An 18,776-nucleotide genomic window follows, 5' to 3' on the forward strand; every position below is an offset into this window, starting at 1 on the left:
TCTATCTGCAGAGACAAGCCCAGTCAGACCAGTTGCTCCTATTGTAAACCACTTGCCCACAGACCTGCTTCAGAGTGGCAGACAAATGGCCTGGAAGCCCTTGCCCCCCACACAATATACACCGACACAAACATACCTGATTATTCTTACTCACAAGGACAGAGACCTGAATACAGAAACACTACGCTTGCACACACTCGCTAGCAAAAACACATGCGTGGAACAAAGTGTTGTTTGTTCTTTTGTTTGTTTAATTTAATCTGGGTCGATAAAGCGCACTTTCAGGCCTCACAGGAGACCCCCCCGGAAAATTGGTTCGCTCTTCTCTGAGCCATTCGCAAACTAGTCAGTCCGTCAACCCTGGGTGTGTCCTCAGTGTGGATCAAGCAGCAAATCTTTCCTCCTCTTTCCCCTGCTCTCCTAGAACTCCCGGACGGCCGGGTGGCGCCGGCCCGGACGGGCACATCCGACTCCAGTGCCCTCCCCGCCCCAGCCGCGCCGAGGGGCGGGGCCCAGCCGGCCGCCAGGAAATGCCCAGGAGTCTGTGTCACCTGCCCCCGACGACTTGTTGATTCCCAGGAGCGCCGCCTTTTTGGTTCTGGGCCCCCCGAGAGCAGAGGACGACCTCGCTTACCTGTTCCGCCGGCGCGGCCGGGTGGGGAGTTCCTGAGCCACTGCCGGGACGCTCGCCCCTCAAATCCACAGCCATGAGCAAGTTGGGCAAGTTCTTTAAAGGGGGAGGCTCTTCTAAAAGCCGAGCTGCTCCCAGCCCCCAGGAGGCCCTGGCCCGACTTCGGGAGACTGAGGAGATGCTGAGCAAGAAACAAGAGTACCTGGAAAATCGAATCCAGAGGGAACTCACCCTGGCCAGGAAGCACGGCACGCAGAACAAGCGAGGTAGGCTTGGGGTCTGGCCGCAGGCGTGAGTTCTCATCCCGATGCCTCCAGCCCTTTCCTTGGGGGCAATCCGGCCCACAGCACCTGTTCCCCAGGAGGCCAGATTTACTCCCACAGCCTTTCTAGGAACTGGTATTCACCCCTCAAGGCCACAACTCGAGTCAGCTGAGCAAGGCACAGTCCTGGATGACAAAATGTTAGGGAGTATCAACGAACAACAAAAAAGCTCAGTATTAATGCCAAAAAAACGATGATGAACAAAATATAAAAATTTTAAATAAAGACAGAATTGGTATTATTTTTTCTTTTTGCCTCTGGCTCTTATGTCGTTCTACAAGGCACTTTTTTACTTAACTTTTTTTTTATATTGATATTTTGTTCATCGTGAGTTTTGTTGCATTAATTCTGATTTTTAAAAACATAGCATTAAAGTATTATTTATTCTGATTACTGACCTTTTTTGCCCCCTCCCTTAAATTTTACTTCTGTCTTGCCTTTCCCTAGTCCAGCCCTGCTGACCTCAAATATCACGTTTTCTGTTGTGTGTTTATATATATTGAATCACACATTTTAACTTGCCTAGAAATCTCCGGTGAAGTATATTCTAATATTTTCTGGTTTGCCTTGCTTCTAAGCCATTGAAGAGTTTAGTTCTGGCTGTTCTGCAGTTGAGATATTATTATGAAAAAAAAAGGTCAGGGAACTAAATATTATATTTCCTATCACTGGTTTTTACCACACAAGGGACTTTGAACCAGTAATGATTCTTGGTGATCCTGTTGCACCTTGAACCCTTTGTTATTTTCCAGAGTTAATTGGTTTCTTCAGTGTACTGCTCTCCTTGTAGAGAATAGATGTAAACAGCACAGGGACACATAAAAACCCAGGGAGAAGTTGAAGTGATTTGGTCTTGTAACACCAGAAATAAAAATGGTTTTGTAATGGCAGACTCAGGAATAGAAGCGGCAGTCCAGAACTCTGCCCACCACCTAACCCTGACCTTGTATCCACAAGTCAGGCTTCTTTAGTCGTAACAAAGCCCTGGGAAGATTTACTTAGCCCTAAATGATGCTGCCATTGTTTAATGCAGGAAAGGAATAATGCCTTCTGGAGCTGACCTTGAAAACTCTGCTGCTTCCCATAAACATGTGCCTGATATATTTGTGTCCACTTACTACCAACGGTAAAAAGGCCAAGTTTCATTTTTCTCTGTGGCTGCTCTGCTACGACATTCTCGCCTGTTTTAGAGTTAAATGCTGGTTTCTATTTTTACTTTTGTCCAAAAATATTTTGGGAAGCGATTTCATGGCAATTTCTAAAGAGATACTATGCCATTATGGCCTGCTGCAAGGTCATGGGCAGTTCTGTTCCTCTGTTCTTCCTCTTCAGTTTGATAAGCACTCTGCACTTTGCATAATGTCTGTCAAGGGATGTCTGTTATCCTTTCGGGTCTGTATATCACTTTATCTACAATGGTTGTTCAGTAAGTACTGGTTTAAAAAATCTTAAAAATTGAACATCTGCTTTAGGAAGTGGTGAAAATGTAGATTTGCTTTCAGAAGAAGAAAATGTAAGGTAATATACGTTTTATTGAGTTTTTTCAGAAATGTTCTCCAATTGGTAATGCACTAAAGTATATTACAAATTGGCTTTATTAAGACCCCCCCCAAAATTAAAGACAACATTAATAAAGAGCATCAATCTAACTTCCTTAAACCAGAGAAGTAACTGATGCATGTATCGTATGCAAATAACCAATTGGGGTTAGAAAAGCCGCTTACTCTTTATCATTTATCCTTGGCAACTTCACGGTGTTAGCCCAGGCCTGGTTGTACAGTGGTTCTGGGAGTACAAAGAGGCTGGTTAGCATGAATTCATCTGTACTCTAAACAATGGAAAGAATTCAGTCACAGGCCCATGTATTAGAAACCCTGTCAATATCAACATTTTCCAAATAAATCCGATAACTTCGTAAACACATAGTTTCTGTTTTCTACTAGCTACCAGGAAATATTTTCATATACGTTGTGTAATCAGGCCTGATATAGTTAGTACAAAATGGGCCTTGCCTTATACAAGGCTGTATATTATACAGGGCTATATATTGTGCTGTAAGGGCTGTAATTTATAATCTGGGTGACATAACGTACGTGCAGTTAAAGTTTTACTTCTAGACGTGGCTGGTCATCTAGCATGCTGCCAAGAATAGTAGGTTAAATGGCCAGCTAGCATGGTATCAGAAAGGGCCACACTCTTGGCCACTACAAATTCTTCAGTGATCTATTTCTCTGTAACTACAGAAGATCCGACAGCATTTGGAATGTCAAAATGGGTTTTATTGGTAAAGCAAGTAACTTCTAAATTAGCATAATAAATGTTAGGAATGAAATCTCATTGGTGAAATTATAGATATTCTAAATAGGTGCATTGGCTAAAATAATTTAGAGACACTTCCTTGCCTCCCATTGTAAGAACAGGCAATAAGAATCTACTAGGTATATAACTAACTTAACATTGGAAGGGTACCTGAGGCTTGATCGCGTAGATCAGCGCCATGTCCAGGTCTTGGTTAAGGTGTATTTTTGACAGAGTGCACATCCCACAGGGCACAGCACCCTACCAGGGAATGTTGCTGCCTTCAGTGAGCCTTTCATATGGGATGTATTGGAGCCCCTGAAAGGATGTCGAGTCAGGACTTTGTTGAGCTAATGCAACAAGTTAAACTGTTTTTGCTTGCCAGTGTATGTTTGTTTATGCAGAATTAGTCTGGAACTTGCTCTCATTGTATCTCATACCAACTTGTGCTGGCATAGCTAATTCTCACCTCAGACTTCTTTGGTAGTTACCGTAATCTACCAAAAAGAACCTGAGTGTGCACCACCAAATTGGTTTTGCAACACCCATGATATTCAAGGCCCTGTTGATCTAAAAGATTAACACTTGGAGCAAGATTTATAATTTGGTTAAAAATTTTGGAGGTGGGGGGATGGGGTAACTGGGTGATAGGCATTAAGGAGGGCACTTGTTAGAATGAGCGCCGGGTGTTATGAATCACTACGTTCTACCTCTGAAACTAATAAAAAAATTCTAATAGCCATTAGAAAAAGAAAAAAGAAAAAAATATTGGAGGTCAGAGATACTTTCATGCAGTTTATGTAGATTACTCCAGCTTTATAACTGGTCATCTGATTTGTGGAAAAGCAAACTTTTTACCAACCACCTAATTTTTTTCTTTTGAGCACTGTCATCAAGAGCAGTTTCAATCCTGGCAGTATATTAAAGCACCCTGATGCCCGGGTCCCACCTGCATAGATTTCAATATAATTGACTGGGGTGGGGCTCAGGCATCAGTATCTTTTAAAAAGTGTCCCCAGGGAGTGCCTGGGTGGCTCAGTCAGTTAAGCATCTGACTTGGTTTCCGCTCAGGTCAAGATCTCAGGGTCATGGGATCCAGCCCCCCTCTTGGGCTCCATGCTCAGTGCGGAGTCTGCTTCAGATCCTTTCTCCCTCTCCCTCCCCTACTGCACCTCCCTGCTCACTCTCTGTCTCTTTCTCTCTCACACACTCTCTCTCTACCAATCAATCAATCAATCAATCAGTCAATCTTAAAAAAAAAAATGCCCCCAGGTGATTCTTCCCTGTGGCCAGGGTTAAGGATGAGGAACTTAAACCCATAGTAATGTTAGTCTGGAAGCGCTTCCTAAATTTTTTTCCCATCCCGGCATCTACGGCCCTCATATTTGTGTACTTCACTGGGATAACCAGGGACTAGCAGCTCGGGGCCTCTTGATACCCTGAGCCGGTGGCCTCGGGAGCTGAAGGAATCAGTATATCAGCATACTGCAAACGATTCCTGCCAAGCTGGTTTGGTGGAACACCTCAGGGGGGTCACTATTCTAACCTCCCTTATGAGGCCTTTATAAAAATAATATCACTAATGGGCGTCTGGGTGGCTCAGCCAGTTAAGCATCTGCCTTCAGCTCAGGTCATGATCCTGGGGTCCTGAGATCAAGACCTGCATCAGGCTCCCTGCTCAGTGGGGAGCCTGCTTCTCCCTCTACCCTTCCCCTCTGCTCCTGATCTCTCTCTCTGTCAAATAAATGAATAAATAAATAAAATCTTTTAAAAATAAATAAAAATAATATCACTAAGAGATGGCCATAGGTTATATTTTGCTTAAATATAATGTCCTGACCCAGTTTTTACACATTTGATAGAAAGTAACTTAGTGTTGTAGTCAGGAGCCTCAGCTTCAAAGCAGACAAACCTGGGTTTGGTTGCTAGCCCTGCCCTGTCACTTAGACATTGTGTGGCTTTAGGCCGTTTACTAGGCCTGTCTTATTCTCAATTCCCTCATCTGCATAACTGTGAGGATAAGATTGATCTTCAGAGTTGTGAGGATTAATGACATTGTGTAAAGCTCTTAATTCAGTGCTCTATAAATATCAGCCATTGTGATAACAGTATTTTTTTTTTCAGCTGAAATTGGCTTCCTACTAAATTCCACTTACTGGTTCAAATTTTGTCTTCTGGAATAACATAGAACCAATGTACTCTATCAGTCTCTTTCAATGTACTCTTTCACATATTTGAGGGCAGCAGTCATTTTTCTGTCTCCTGTTCTGTGACCTCAACTGTCACCTCTCAGTTATCCCTTACTGTGCTGAGGTTTGCACCCCACGGCCGGGTCTAGGGGGAGGCGAGAGAGACCCCCCTTGTGTGACCCTGAGAGTGATTGTCCTCTAAAATTTACATCCTAAGTGCCTCTGTTACTTAACTCGTCCTAGACTGAGCAGGAACGTCAAATACGTAATTATGTGGAAAGGGACGGATCCGGCCTGGGTTACCCATAGGCCTCAGGCTGTGGGAAGTGGGCCGAAAGAGATGAAAGGTTAGGAAGGAGCGAATTTGGCCAGAACCCCTCCTCAGTATCATTACGCAGGATTCCGGTGAAACCTGGCAGCTGAGGCCCTTCCACCTCTTCATCAGGGATCTGATGAATGAGACCCTAAGGCAAAGAGTCTTTTATTTGAGTAAGCCAGCTCACTTTGAAGCCTGGGATTTTTTTTTTTTTTTTTTTCTTGCAAGGCTGAATTTGCTTTCAGATTCACGATGAGACTTGGTCTTCCTTGGAGCTGGGGGTGTGAGCATGATCCCATTGGTTTAGCCTGGTGTACTAACCTCTTTGGGCTCTTCAGTTTGCTTTTTATTATAGTCGTCACAGAGCTGAATTCTGCAGTCTCAGACACTGGGAATCAGAAGGACTTCTGTATAAAAAGAATCACATCTGTGTCAGCTGTGTGTCAGCTTTGTTGCCACAGGAGGGAGGGCAAAGCGTGCAAGGCTCAGGTAATAGGAGGCTGATGCGGAATGCAGGGCCCTGAGGGATGGGAGCTCCCTTGAGAGGTATCACTTACCTGGTGACCTCCTTTCTAAAGAGAGTTTCTCACAATGTGGCCCGCAGAGCACCTGCATCGGGATCCCTTGAGAGTGCTTGTTAAAATGTATACTCACAAGGACCCCCTCAAAGTTCTAACATGGTAGGTTGAGTGTAGGGTCCGGAAATCTGAACTTTGACCAGATAACACAGTGGTTCTGATGCCCACTAAGCTTGGGGACTGAGGAGGGTTTTGTATTGGGTGAGCTGCTGAACTGGAAGCCTCTACACTATGTTTTCTTCCCTCGTCGTGGCCGTTGTTGCTTCCTTCCTCCTCCATCTCTCAGAGACCCAGGTGAGAACTATCTACCCACCTCCCTTCTGTTTCCTGCTGAAGAAACATTTCTGAAGCTTCTGACAGATCCTCATTAGCCAGCCAGAACTCGTTTTCTTGATGGAAGTTCACATGGTTCTGTGACTCCATAGTCCTTTTGAAGAGTCTCAGAGTTTTCCAGTATTCAGATTACAACCAAGCATCATCGTAGAGTTTCTGCTTGCCTCTGATTATCTGATTTTTAAAAAGATTTTATATATTCATTTGAGAGAGAGAGTGTGAGAGAGAGAGAGCAGGAGCAGGGGGAGCGGCAAAAGGAGAGGGAGAAGCAGACTCCCCACCGAGCAAGGAGCCCGACTCAGGGCTTGATCCAGGGACCCTGAGATCGTGACCTGAGACAGGCAGACACTTAACCAACTGAGCCACCCAGGGGCCCCTGATTATCTGATTATTTTGTACCATACTCCGTGTATTCTGGGGCCAGAGAAAAGAAAGAGTTTTATTCCTGGGGCATTAACAACCCTTATGTGAGTCAGGTTTTATTCTCCAGTCAACTCCTCATCTCTCTTCTGGAAAACATAGATCAATGAAAGTGGGACCCTTCCTCAGTTTTCAGCCCCAGTTTCTCCCCCCGAACGTCAGGAGCTCCCCTGGGGCTCTCACCTCTTGGTTGGGAAACCTAAAATATCTGAATGGGCCCTGGGAGTCTATTTACTTAAGCTGAAGTATTAAAACTTCTCACTTTCCTGCTGCCTCCCTTCTTCCTCTGAGCCCTGGCAGGGATCCTAGTAGACTTAGACCTTCATTCACCCATTTAGGTACCAACCAGCAGAATGCCCTGGGCTTGTTATCTCTTTTGTTCTGTTAATATTGCCTCAGTTTGCTTGTGCTTTTTCTGATGAGGATCAGTTATTTTTCTACAATGTATTTGGAAAAAGTGAAAAATCCCAGCCAGATTTACCCTCTCCCCATTTAAATCAATATGTTAAGCTTGCATTCAGTATTTTACATTTATTTCTCTTAAATATCATCTTATTTTCAATTAAGTCTTAAAATTCTATTTTTATTGTCTTATAGATGAGCTATTTCTTTTTGTTGAACCAGTCACAAATTTGATCAACACCTTTTTTTTTCTTTACTGTCAAAGGCTTTGTTAAAATATATTGAATAAGACAGAACCCAAGGACAGAGCCTCATGGCATGCCTCTAGAGACTTCATTCCAGGATAACCTCTACATTATAGTAACAACATTTCATCTAAGATTCAAGTAAGGCATGATTACCAATTTGACAGATCTGCACTCAGTGAGTTCAGTTATTCCTCTAGCTATCAAGATACCTGATCTCCGTTTCTAGCCCATATCATCTTATTTCTCCAACTTTTTCTCTTTTCCCTAACAATGCTTCAATATGCCTTGTGGAGTATGTTCCTGAAACCAAACTATCTTCACACACCTCTGCTTCACAAATGCTGATTTATGAACTGACAGTGTATTAGCTTCATCAGATTCACCTGAGGAGCTTTTTAAAATGCCACACCAGGAGATTCTATTTCGAGAAATCTGGGATAAGTTCAGGATTGTGATACTCTAGCCTTTCTGGTTGATTTCAATGTGCATAATGTTAGGCGGCTAGTGGGTGGTCTATGGTTTTTACCTGGAGTCAGCATCTAGTAACCCGAAAGAAACAGGCCAATGAGATGAGTTTGATAATTGTCATCTTTGTGAGCTCATATTGGCCTCTAGTTATCATTGTCTTCTTTTGTAATTTCTCAGAAACTAGGGTGTAGGGTGTTTCTGTTCTAGAAGCACTTTTTCAAGTATCTGTGGCACAGATTTTGACAGCTGGCTGATGTGTTGTAGCCACTTCTAGAAGGGTGATTGGTACTGTTTCTTGTGTTATGTAACTACATCAAGGTTTTTTTTGTCCCCCTTCATGAATTTGGAGCAGCATTATACATTCTGGAATAGTCACTATTATTGTTCTTCATTTAAGTTTCACAAAGCTGGATAATAGAGCTCTTTGCAAAATACTTACATTATACAAAGAATACAATTTTCCTTGATATGTACTACTTTGTAGTTAATTGAATTAGCCACAATAAGGTAGAAAATTTATTATTAACATGCTGATTATGCCAAAGTCATATGATTTATACATTTTGAGAAATTATAGCAGGAGATCAGATGTGCTTAGAATTACTTGTGTGTTTCTCAGTATTTAGAGCTACTAATTTCAGATCAGATTTCATTTTCAAGAAAATGGGACAAATGAATGATAGTCTAATCAATGAGATATAAGGCAAGATCTAATACTGAGTTTTTTAACTTTATAATGCTTTGTTTTGGCAATCAGGTTTGGAACGGGCGAGGGTGATTTATTTTGGGATACATTTTTTGTAATATACTTAAGTATATGTGAATCTATTTGTATTTTTTAAAAAAAGAGTCATTTATTTTTTTGAGAGAGAAAGCACACAGCGGGGGAGGGGCAGAGGGAGAGAATTTCAAGCAGACTCCCTGCTGAGCATGGAGCCCAACACAGGCTCCATCCCACGACTCTGAAATCGTGACCTGAGCCAAGATGGAGAGCCAAATGCTCAACCGACTGAGCCACCCAAGTGCCCCTGTACTTGTACTTTTAAAGGACCAAATTATCACAGATACTTAAAATATAAAGGTAATATTGAGGGTTTATTTTTTAAAATTCCATTCTCAATCTTTTGCCTTAGTACACTGTAACCAGAACTTTTAGTACAGACTGGTAATCTTAGTTTCTCCTATTTTTTTTTTTTTTTTTTGACTATCACTTGATAGAAGTTCAACAAACACACAATTGTCTTAAAAGTTTGCAGAAGGAGAAGGAACGAAAAAGCAAGAGTCTGGAATACATATTAAGCAAGTAGCAATCTATTTCCTGAATAATGACTTTCCTGTACCAGAGATCTTGATTTCTTACCTCAAACAAGTGGTTCTAATAGAGCATTGCTTGTTGGAAATATTTAGTCCAAAGTTTATGCTTTAAAGCAGTGAGAACTCCTAAACCCAAACCAATGAATCTTTGAGCCCACTGCTAAGCCCTTCTCCCGGGTATCTCTAACTTGTGGGTATTTCCAGTGAGAGGACAGGGGCTAGCTAAAGCCCCACTGTCACCTGCTCTGTGCAATCTCTATCAACTCTTCCTCCATCTAGTGACCTAGTGACTTAAATACCAATGCTGTGATTGCTACCCTCAAAACAAAACCACCCCCCCAAAAGCAAGCAAACGAGAATGGAGATTTTAAAATGACAGGAAAGGAGAAGTTGATTATTCTCTTAAGAGTTAGGAATATTTACAGAAGTTAAAATATTTAAAAATTAAAATTTAATGTCAACCATCCGGGTTACATGAAATAAAAGGTATGTCTTTACATTTGGCTCACATATATATTTAGAGGAATAAAATCATGTAACCAAATATTCAACCAATGCTTTTGATGTTTTATTCTCTATTTAAATATGAATTTCTGGTGAATCTTTTTGGTTCTTTCGCACAATGGGTGTGTCTTATTTGCTTTAGCAGTAACATTGTTCAATAGGCCTTTTTCAGTGAGCAGTGCAACTTCCGTGACTGATTCTTGCCATGTATTTAGTACATGTAAGTGAAAGTCAACATAACCCTGGAGTTTGAACAAAGATATTATCCTAACTCAAAACTTATACTTTGTTAACTGCAGCAAGAAAAAATATTATAATTACGTTAAACCAATTTATACATATTTTAATGATCACATATATAAGAGCCTTTGGCTTATCTTTTTGTGAGCAGTTTGAAAAATTTTATTTCTATAAACTACCTTCATTTGTTGAGTATTGTTCAGCCACTTGAACTCGCAAAGTCAGAGAATAGTGTAGTTCAGCACCAATTGCAAGGTAAACCTATTCTTTTTTTTTTTTTTAAGATTTTATTTTTATTTATTAGACAGAGATAGAGAGCCAGCGAGAGAGGGAACACAAGCAGGGGGAGTGGGAGAGGAAGAAGCAGGCTCACAGCAGAGGAGCCTGATGTGGGGCTCAATCCCAGAACTCCGGGATCATGCCCTGAGCCAAAGGCAGACGCTTAACCGCTGTGCCACCCAGGTGCCCCAAGGTAAACCTATTCTTAAAGAATTTAAAATAGATGGGGCGCCTGTGCGGCTCAGTTGTTAAGTGTCTGCTTTTGGCTCAGGTCGTGATCCCAGGGTCCTGGGTCGAGCCCCCGTCAGGCTCCCTGCTCCGCTGGGAGCCTGCTTCTCCCTCTCCCACTCCCCCTGCCTGTGTTCCCTCTCGCTGTGTCTCTCTCTGTCAAATAAATGAAATCTTTTTTAAAAAAAAAATTTAAAATAGAAATAGTGATCTTGAGGGTAGGAGCTATATATTTTTCAAGATTTGTTGATCATAGGATCTCAAAGCAACAATCACAGAATCACAGGCAGTGAGAGCTGAAGGGCGCTGTAGTGATATAGTTTGTTGGTTCTCAGGAGCACCTGTAAGCCATGGACACCATAGTAGGAAACATTGGTGCATCATATGAACAAAGAATACCTGCTATAAGTAGAAAATAGAACTATGTTATACATTTATATGCATTTATACATACGTACATATTCACACACACACGTATATATAAATACACACACATATATGTGCTAGCATACATACAGATACATAGACACGCGTATACATGTACACATGTAATATAGAATTACATTTATAGGTACTTATGTCTACCCTCTAGAATTAAGCATAATTGCTTTTTCTGACTTTTTCTATTTAATATTTGCTGGTTTTGTACTCATACTAATTTCCCTACATTTTAGGCAGTAGCAGGCCCTAGAGGTTACCAGTGTGTGAGGTTACTAATAATACTAGTAGCAAGGAAAAAAACTCATCCATTCAATCAGTTATATATTCCGCCTGGTCAAACATTTAATTGGCTTTTTACAAAGAATATCAAGTACATTTTAATTACTACATTGGTATGTTGTTCCAATTGCAGGTTAATTCAACTTGCCTGGCAATCGACCTCAGAAGCAATTAATTATAAGAAATAAGAATTTCAGTGGCTATATGAAATGAGTCTTATGCAAGCATCCTTCCTTTTCTGACAGCTCAAGGTTGATAGCACTTTTTGGCCATGACTTTTCACTCTCAGATTTAATAATCTCTTGTGCAACATCCTGGCAGTAAAAACTGCTTCATCTCCGAAAGTAGCTGTGAGCTTTTTTAGGAAAAAAGTGAATAGCAGCATTTCTGTTGGAAAGTAACTTTAACTTCCTTTGTCCATTTCCTATCTTTCTGGAGATGGGGAGGGCGCTAATTATCCTCTTTCTAATCTTTTATACTTTATAATATTAACCAATCACCCTTTCTCTTTCTTTCCTACTGATTTCAGTCCAACGTTACTGGCTTGCTCACAGCAGTATTCCGCTTCCAAATGTCCTTTTCCTCAGAATATCTCTTATTTACTTTCTCCAGCCTCCTTCTTTTCTGCTGTTTTCTCAGGCTTCTGCTGTGCCATTGTATAATCTATCGCACCATTGCCGTGTTCTAGTCTTTTAGCTTGCTCTTTACCCTTTCCATGACATTTAATATTGGTGAGACCTCTGAAAATATGGAGGTAACATAGAAGATCTAGCCAGTGTGGCAAGCTGGTGTGATTTGCTCTATTTGGGGGTTTATGGTTTCTGGCTTCTCATGTATCCCAGCCAGAAACTTCACATTGTCCAGCAGGAGATTTGCGTCAGGGAGAGTGTTGGGGGCTGGGAGGAATCCATCCGGTGACACCTTTTATCACTCGTGCTCCTTCTTGAGTGGTGTGTTTGCTGTTTGCGTCCATGTGTAGACCGTCACCCTGGCTTCATCCACATCGCCTCCTCTGTGGCACCTTCCCTTACCCTCCAGAGAGAGCTTGTCTGTTGTCTGCACCACCTACCTTCTACATGGCCCCGTCATTCTCCCTCTGTGTCTCCTCTGCTACTGAAATGTAACTTACACACGTTAGTAACTGCAGTCACAGCGTCTGGGAGATACTGGGTGCTTACTAAATGCTTGTTCAATGATGAATAAGTGGTTGAACACCCACTTCGTATTTGACCCTCTGAGATTACAGCCTTATTTCTTTGTCCCTGAGGTACCTAACGTAGTGCTGACCGCATGGTATATACTCCGTATATACTCACGGAGTGGCTGAAATGAATGGATGAGAGTATTTTTTTAAACTGAGGAAGGCCAGGAAAATTCATAATGGGGTGGTCCTGGCCAAATGAACCTTACAGCTTTCTAGTATTCTCCCAGCTGTTTTCGATCTGACTTTGAACAGAAACACTTTGTTTTTATTCCGTTTGTGGAATGCTTACCATAATGCTCATTCAGATTGTGTTTTTCAAGAACTACAACAAGGTGTCATAAATAGAAGGTATTCTTTAATTAATGAAGTGATTTGTATGTGAGTAAGAACAGGGCTCACCTTAAAGGTTCTCAAATAAAACAGCATGATTATGACACTTCCCAGTTAAAAGCAAATACGACACGACCAATTATGTGTGACATATGTCTCTTAAGCACTCTCTGGGATTTCTCTTCTAGGCCCCATCTTTTAGGACTTCTCTAGAGATCAACCATTCCTGGTAGAGAGAAGAGCTGTCATAATGCAGTTTCATATTTCACACACAGGTTTGTCTATTGTCGCTGGATATGATGGTCTCTAAAATGTTCTTTTTTTGCCAACTAATGGATTAACGATGCACAGATGTATACACTCTCCATGAGTGAAGAACAGATTGACCTTTAAAACCAAGATGCCCTATGTATTATACGAACAATGGAACTGTCACTGTTTTCTGCCATTTTCAGTTATTTTTCATAGATGACTGAAAGCCTTCCTCCTCTGGCCGTGTAGTAGTGGAGTCAAGCTGCTTAAGGCTGGTGGAATTTTGGTTCAAGTGAGTAATTCTTAAGTTTCAGCCCCCATCCTCACAAGGTGTTGGTAAGAGCTCTCATGTATCCCTTCGCAGCAGTCCGTGCAGGGCATTGTTCTGAGACTCCATTGCTGAAGGAACATCACTGTGAAGCGGAGAGACAAAACCCCTGGCTGTTTCTCCACCACAAAAGAATACAGTAGATTCCTTTGTTTCAGAAAGAATGCTGTCCAGGTCTCACCTGCTGCTTAAAAGCACATACAGGAGTTTGAAGATGGAATTGCACCTTCTATGCAGGTTAAATGACATGGCTCTGGAAACCTCCTTCTTTGCCAAATCAGGAGCACTGCTAAATTTGCAGTGTTTGTTCCGTGTCTTTGAAAATAGGCAGCTATTTCTTTCCCGATTGTTAATTAGAAAACAGAATCAAAGCCTGTCTAACTCCTGGTGGGCCTGAGGCATCATCTTTTCATGCGAGAACCAGCTCACGAGGACACTCTTCACATACACTTTCTGGCTCTTGGGAACGCAAGGCTCTTGTCTTAGTGTTTGGGAGAAGCGTCCTGTGCCAGGCAGAAGTCACAGGAAGTGTCCGGTGTTCTGGGGCCAGGTCCAGCCTATGCAGAAATCGCTGGGTTTGCTCACCCAAGGTGATTTGACACATGGAAGTCAGATTTTAAATTTGAAGGACTTTGCACGCAAATCCAAATTTCTTGCTTCTTTTGAGCTTGTGAAAGGCGGGGCATGGTAGGCGTGGACTGGGGCCCAACGGGGTTGCTTCGGGTAGATCAGGCTTAATGCTTGCCTGGTTGCCAGAGTTCCTGCTTCTTCCTGTTGACTCCCTGATCCTGGGGCCAGGGTCTACTGCCATTTATTATCACTTTTATACTATTATATTATATTGTTATAGGAGACTAATATTCCTCTGTCTTTTTCTCTCTCACAGGTGAGAAAACAAAGAAGGCCTTTCTCCCTAACCTCTCTCTGCTTCACCTACCTTTCATTACCTGACTGGCTCCCTCTGAGATTAGGACTCTGGTATAGGCCAATCCCTAGTTTCTGGTATGGGAATTAATGTGTAAGTTGAGATCTCAACTCTTAGTAAATTTTCGAATTTCTCCCACGTAATTTGAAGGGCAGAAACCGTATGTTAACATAGGCATTTAAAACTGTGCCCAAACCAGAACTCATTATTATTAACAACAAACATTTGCAAGGTTGGGCATTATACCATGTGGCTCCCACCGTATGGTTCTGACAATCCTGAGAAGGAGATAATGATGATGATTATGAAGATCCCTAGTATTTAGTAGTCACTCACTATGTGTCAGGCACGGCACTAAATACTTTGCATGTGTTATTTCACTTAATCCTTAACCACTGAATGAGTTGTATCCTTGTTTTCCAACAAGCAACCTATGTAAGGTCACCCAGCTATGGATAGATGGAGCCTAGGTTTGAAAGTAGGCAACTTGACTCCAGAGTACAATGGTCTATTGTCATCTGTGTATTATTATTGCTATTATTATCATCTAAGTAGGGAACATCACTTAAGAGTTAAGGTCACACTCCAAGGTTATTATGCACAGTTATTAACTGGTAGGGGTAGGATTAAAATGTAAAGCTAGGAACTTTGAAGTCTCATCCTTTATATCAAATTGCATTTTTTGATTTTTAGAAAGTAATCTAAAATTAATTCTTACTAGGGAACATGGTGTATTTTTTAATAGAGAAATTTAAAATTTTTCTAAAAAAAAAGAAAAGGAAAATGCTTTTGGGTCAATGGATACCAGTTAGGTTTCAAGTAAGTATAGACACTGAACCAGCCTAACAAGATAGGGTGTCTCCTCCCTTGGAACATTCCACTTCTGGGTATGTTGGGTGGAGATGTGTATTTGAAGTTTAGCTTCCTAAGATTTTCTAATATTTCTAATATATTTTTTATGATTTTATTTATTTATTGGACAGAGAGAGACACAGCAAGAGAGGGAACACCAGCAGGGGGAGTGGGAGAGGGAGAAGCAGGCTTCCCACTGAGCAGGGAGCCTGATGCGGGGCTCAATCCCAGGACTCTGGGATCATGACCTGAGCCGAAGGCAGATGCTTAACGACTGAGCCACCCAGGTGCCCCAAATATTTCTAATATTTTCTAATGTTTCCTAATATTATTTCCTGTTATGTGAGTTATGATGAAAAAACAGGTGACTTTTTGCTCATTGGTCTCAGAAATAAGATACACAATTGCATTAATTAATAAATGTATATAAATTGCTATTTTTAATAATAATATCTAATTGCTAAGTGTCTGCCTTGCATGGGGACTGTGTAAGGTATTTTCCATAAGTTATCCCTAATTCTTAAAACAATCACCTTTTATTGTGGGGATTATATACCCATTTCCAGAATAGCAAACTGAAGCCTAAAGAGGGAAATGACTCACCCAAGAGTACACATTTATTAAGTCATGGGAGAAGTCACACTCTGGCCTTGAAGGCAATACTTTTTCTATTATACCATGCTGTCATTATACTATGTTTACAAAATTATCAGATTTATTTATTTAATATTTATTCATTTCATCTTCTGTAAAGTAGACCAATAATAATATCTACTCTTGGAGTTTTTGTGAGAGTTAATGACATAATTCACATAAAGCACTTAACACCAGTTTGGCATATACCAAATACTCAATGTTAATTTTTGTTATATATTTTATTGGCCGTGTGCCAGAACTAGGCCAGAATTGGGGAAACAGGAGAGTAGGATGCTACATCTTTCTTCAAAGGGCTTGTAACTAGTGTAGGGGAGATGGAGTAGAATAGGTTTTATAAATAATTGTAATACAGTAGGACGAATGCACCCACAGGTAGGGTATTAGCACAGAGGGTCAGTTGACCATTCTTCGCGTGTTGGGGAGAAAACTCTTACACAGCTCTGGTCGTTAATGTGATGAGCCTGTCTACAGGGTGATTTTGTGTGATATCATACCTGGCCTTTATGCCAGATAATTTTTTAAAAAATTGTTTTAGTTCTTTCCTAAAGAACAAGTTAAACAAATAAAAACTCTTTCCTAAATAAAGTGTCAGTGCTATTCAGCAGGGACTTAAATTGTGATTTTGCACCTGGAGAGGGAAGCCAAGCAAAACCTAATAACCCTGGACTTCCACAGTGGTCAGGGAGGGATGGGGAAGACAGTTACCACTCACCAGGGAGATAGAGAACAATGTTCCACACCTAAAATAAAGCCTTTCTTTGTCAAGCCTGTCTACTTGCTCCCTCCCATGGAATACCACACCCACTTCTTTTACAGAGCTTTGGGCAGCCTTGCCTTTCAAGAGAGACCTCATGGGAAAATACACTTACGTAACTACAAGAAGCCCAGCTACTTATACTAACTAGTCTAGTCTTTGATTTATAAGTATGAGCTTTCAACACAGACTCAGAAGAGTTTCGATGAAAGAAATTGCAAGAATGGGTTAAGATAAGCAAAACAAACAACCAAACCCAAGAGAAGAGAGAGAATGTAGGAAATAAAAAATGTTAAAGACAAAACTTGTGTTGGTATCTTCAGGGAGATTCAAGAAGCTATTGAATTATGAGACAAGAACGGGCTGCCATAAAAATGAGCAGCTGTAAGAAAAAGTTCTTAGAAATTAAAAAACATAATTGAAAATAAATAAGAGGGCAAAAAAGTAGAATAGATGTATGAAGACTAATTAGAAATTCAGAATATAAAGTTAAGGAATTATCCCAGAACATAGAACAAAAAGAGAAAGACATTAATAGATTGGAGAATAGAGCCAAGGAATCCAACATCCATCATATAAGGATTTCAAAACAGAGAATGGTTTGGACAGGGGTACAATTTAGATTATAATACAGAAATAAATAGGGATTTCAGAAAGTGGGTGGCTCAATTGGTTAAGTGTCTACCTTCTGCTCAGGTCATGATCCCAGGGTCCTTGGATCGAGCCCTGCGATGGTTCCCTGATCAGCAGGGAGTCTGCTTCTCCCTCTCCTCCCCCTGCTCTTGTTCTCCCTTTCTCTCTCTCTCTCATTCTTTCTCTCTCAAATAAATAAATAAAATCTTTTTAAAAACCAAAAAACAAAAACAAGAAAGTAGGCAGAAATAATGGCTGGGAAAGAAGTAATAAAAAACATTAAAGAATAGTTTCCCCAAGCTGAAGGAAGACTTAATTTTTCAGAATAAAAAAAACTCACCAAATATTTAGTTGGGAAAAGCAAAAAATAAAAAGTACACACTTAGTCCTATGCTGGTGAAATTTCATAACTCTAAGGTAAAAAAAAAAAAAAAAACTTAAACATTTCCAAAGAGGAAATACGCTAACAAATTTTCTACAAAGGGATAAAAATAATATTATTATCAAACTTTTGGAATATTGGTTACCCAATGACAATGGAATAGTCAAAATTTTTGAAATATTTTGAACCCAGATTTCTGTAAAAAATCCAAACTCTTATTCAAGTTTGAAGCAACATGACATTTTTAGACCTATAGGTATTTAGAGAATTTATATCTATGCACCTTTTCTGGAAAAAAAAAATACAACACTTTAAGGTTTATTCCAGTAAAGTAAAAATAATCCATGAAAGGATGATGTAGGATACAAGAATCAATAGTAAGAAAATCAGCCAGCAAATACTATGGTTTATTGTAAACTGTTGAAATTGTATCTGTGAAACTTAATGCAATTGTTAAGAAAAGTTCCTTTAAAAATTGAAAGGATAGTAAAAACAACTAGTAATCATCTCGAACTAATAAAATTGCAGATTATTTCAATCAAACATTGGAAAGTCTTGGGTGAGAAAGGAATCTTATTTGGGAACAGTAAATTATAAATACTGATTAATTTTTAATATGGATAGAAAACTCAATTGTATGTGTCTTTTTTAAATACAAGAGTATTCTTAGGAGAATGAATTTAGTATATATAACTGTCCAAAAAATTAAAGGGAGGAAATGAACAAATAAAATTTGATCAATATACATAAAGACAAGACAGCAGAATTAAACACAAAATATAACAGAAAACACAAAAAGATGATAATAAAAAGATGATATTAGATAATATATCAGTTATCACAATAAATAACATGAGTTAATATCTTACATTAAAAAATAGAGATTATCTGAATGGGTTGAAAACAGTCACACCAACTACATAGTCAAGTATATGCTATCTGTATTGGTGCAATAGAGCAAATGGAAA

The 18,776-nt window shown here is 40.3% G+C and overlaps 1 protein-coding gene across 1 annotated transcript in view; it reads left to right on the forward strand.

The window, feature by feature from the left end:
• Window positions 1-428: 428 nt before the first annotated feature.
• The window catches only part of CHMP4C (charged multivesicular body protein 4C), a 28,956-nt gene continuing 10,608 nt past the window's right edge, over window positions 429-18,776 (forward strand). Inside the window, exon 1 of the mRNA XM_026495825.4 lies at window positions 429-897. Coding sequence (XP_026351610.1) covers window positions 708-897 — 190 coding nt within the window. The 5' untranslated portion in view covers window positions 429-707. The remainder of the gene's footprint in view (window positions 898-18,776) is intronic.

Source organism: Ursus arctos, unplaced genomic scaffold, assembly GCF_023065955.2.
Source record: "Ursus arctos isolate Adak ecotype North America unplaced genomic scaffold, UrsArc2.0 scaffold_6, whole genome shotgun sequence".
Classification (NCBI taxonomy): domain Eukaryota; kingdom Metazoa; phylum Chordata; class Mammalia; order Carnivora; family Ursidae; genus Ursus; species Ursus arctos.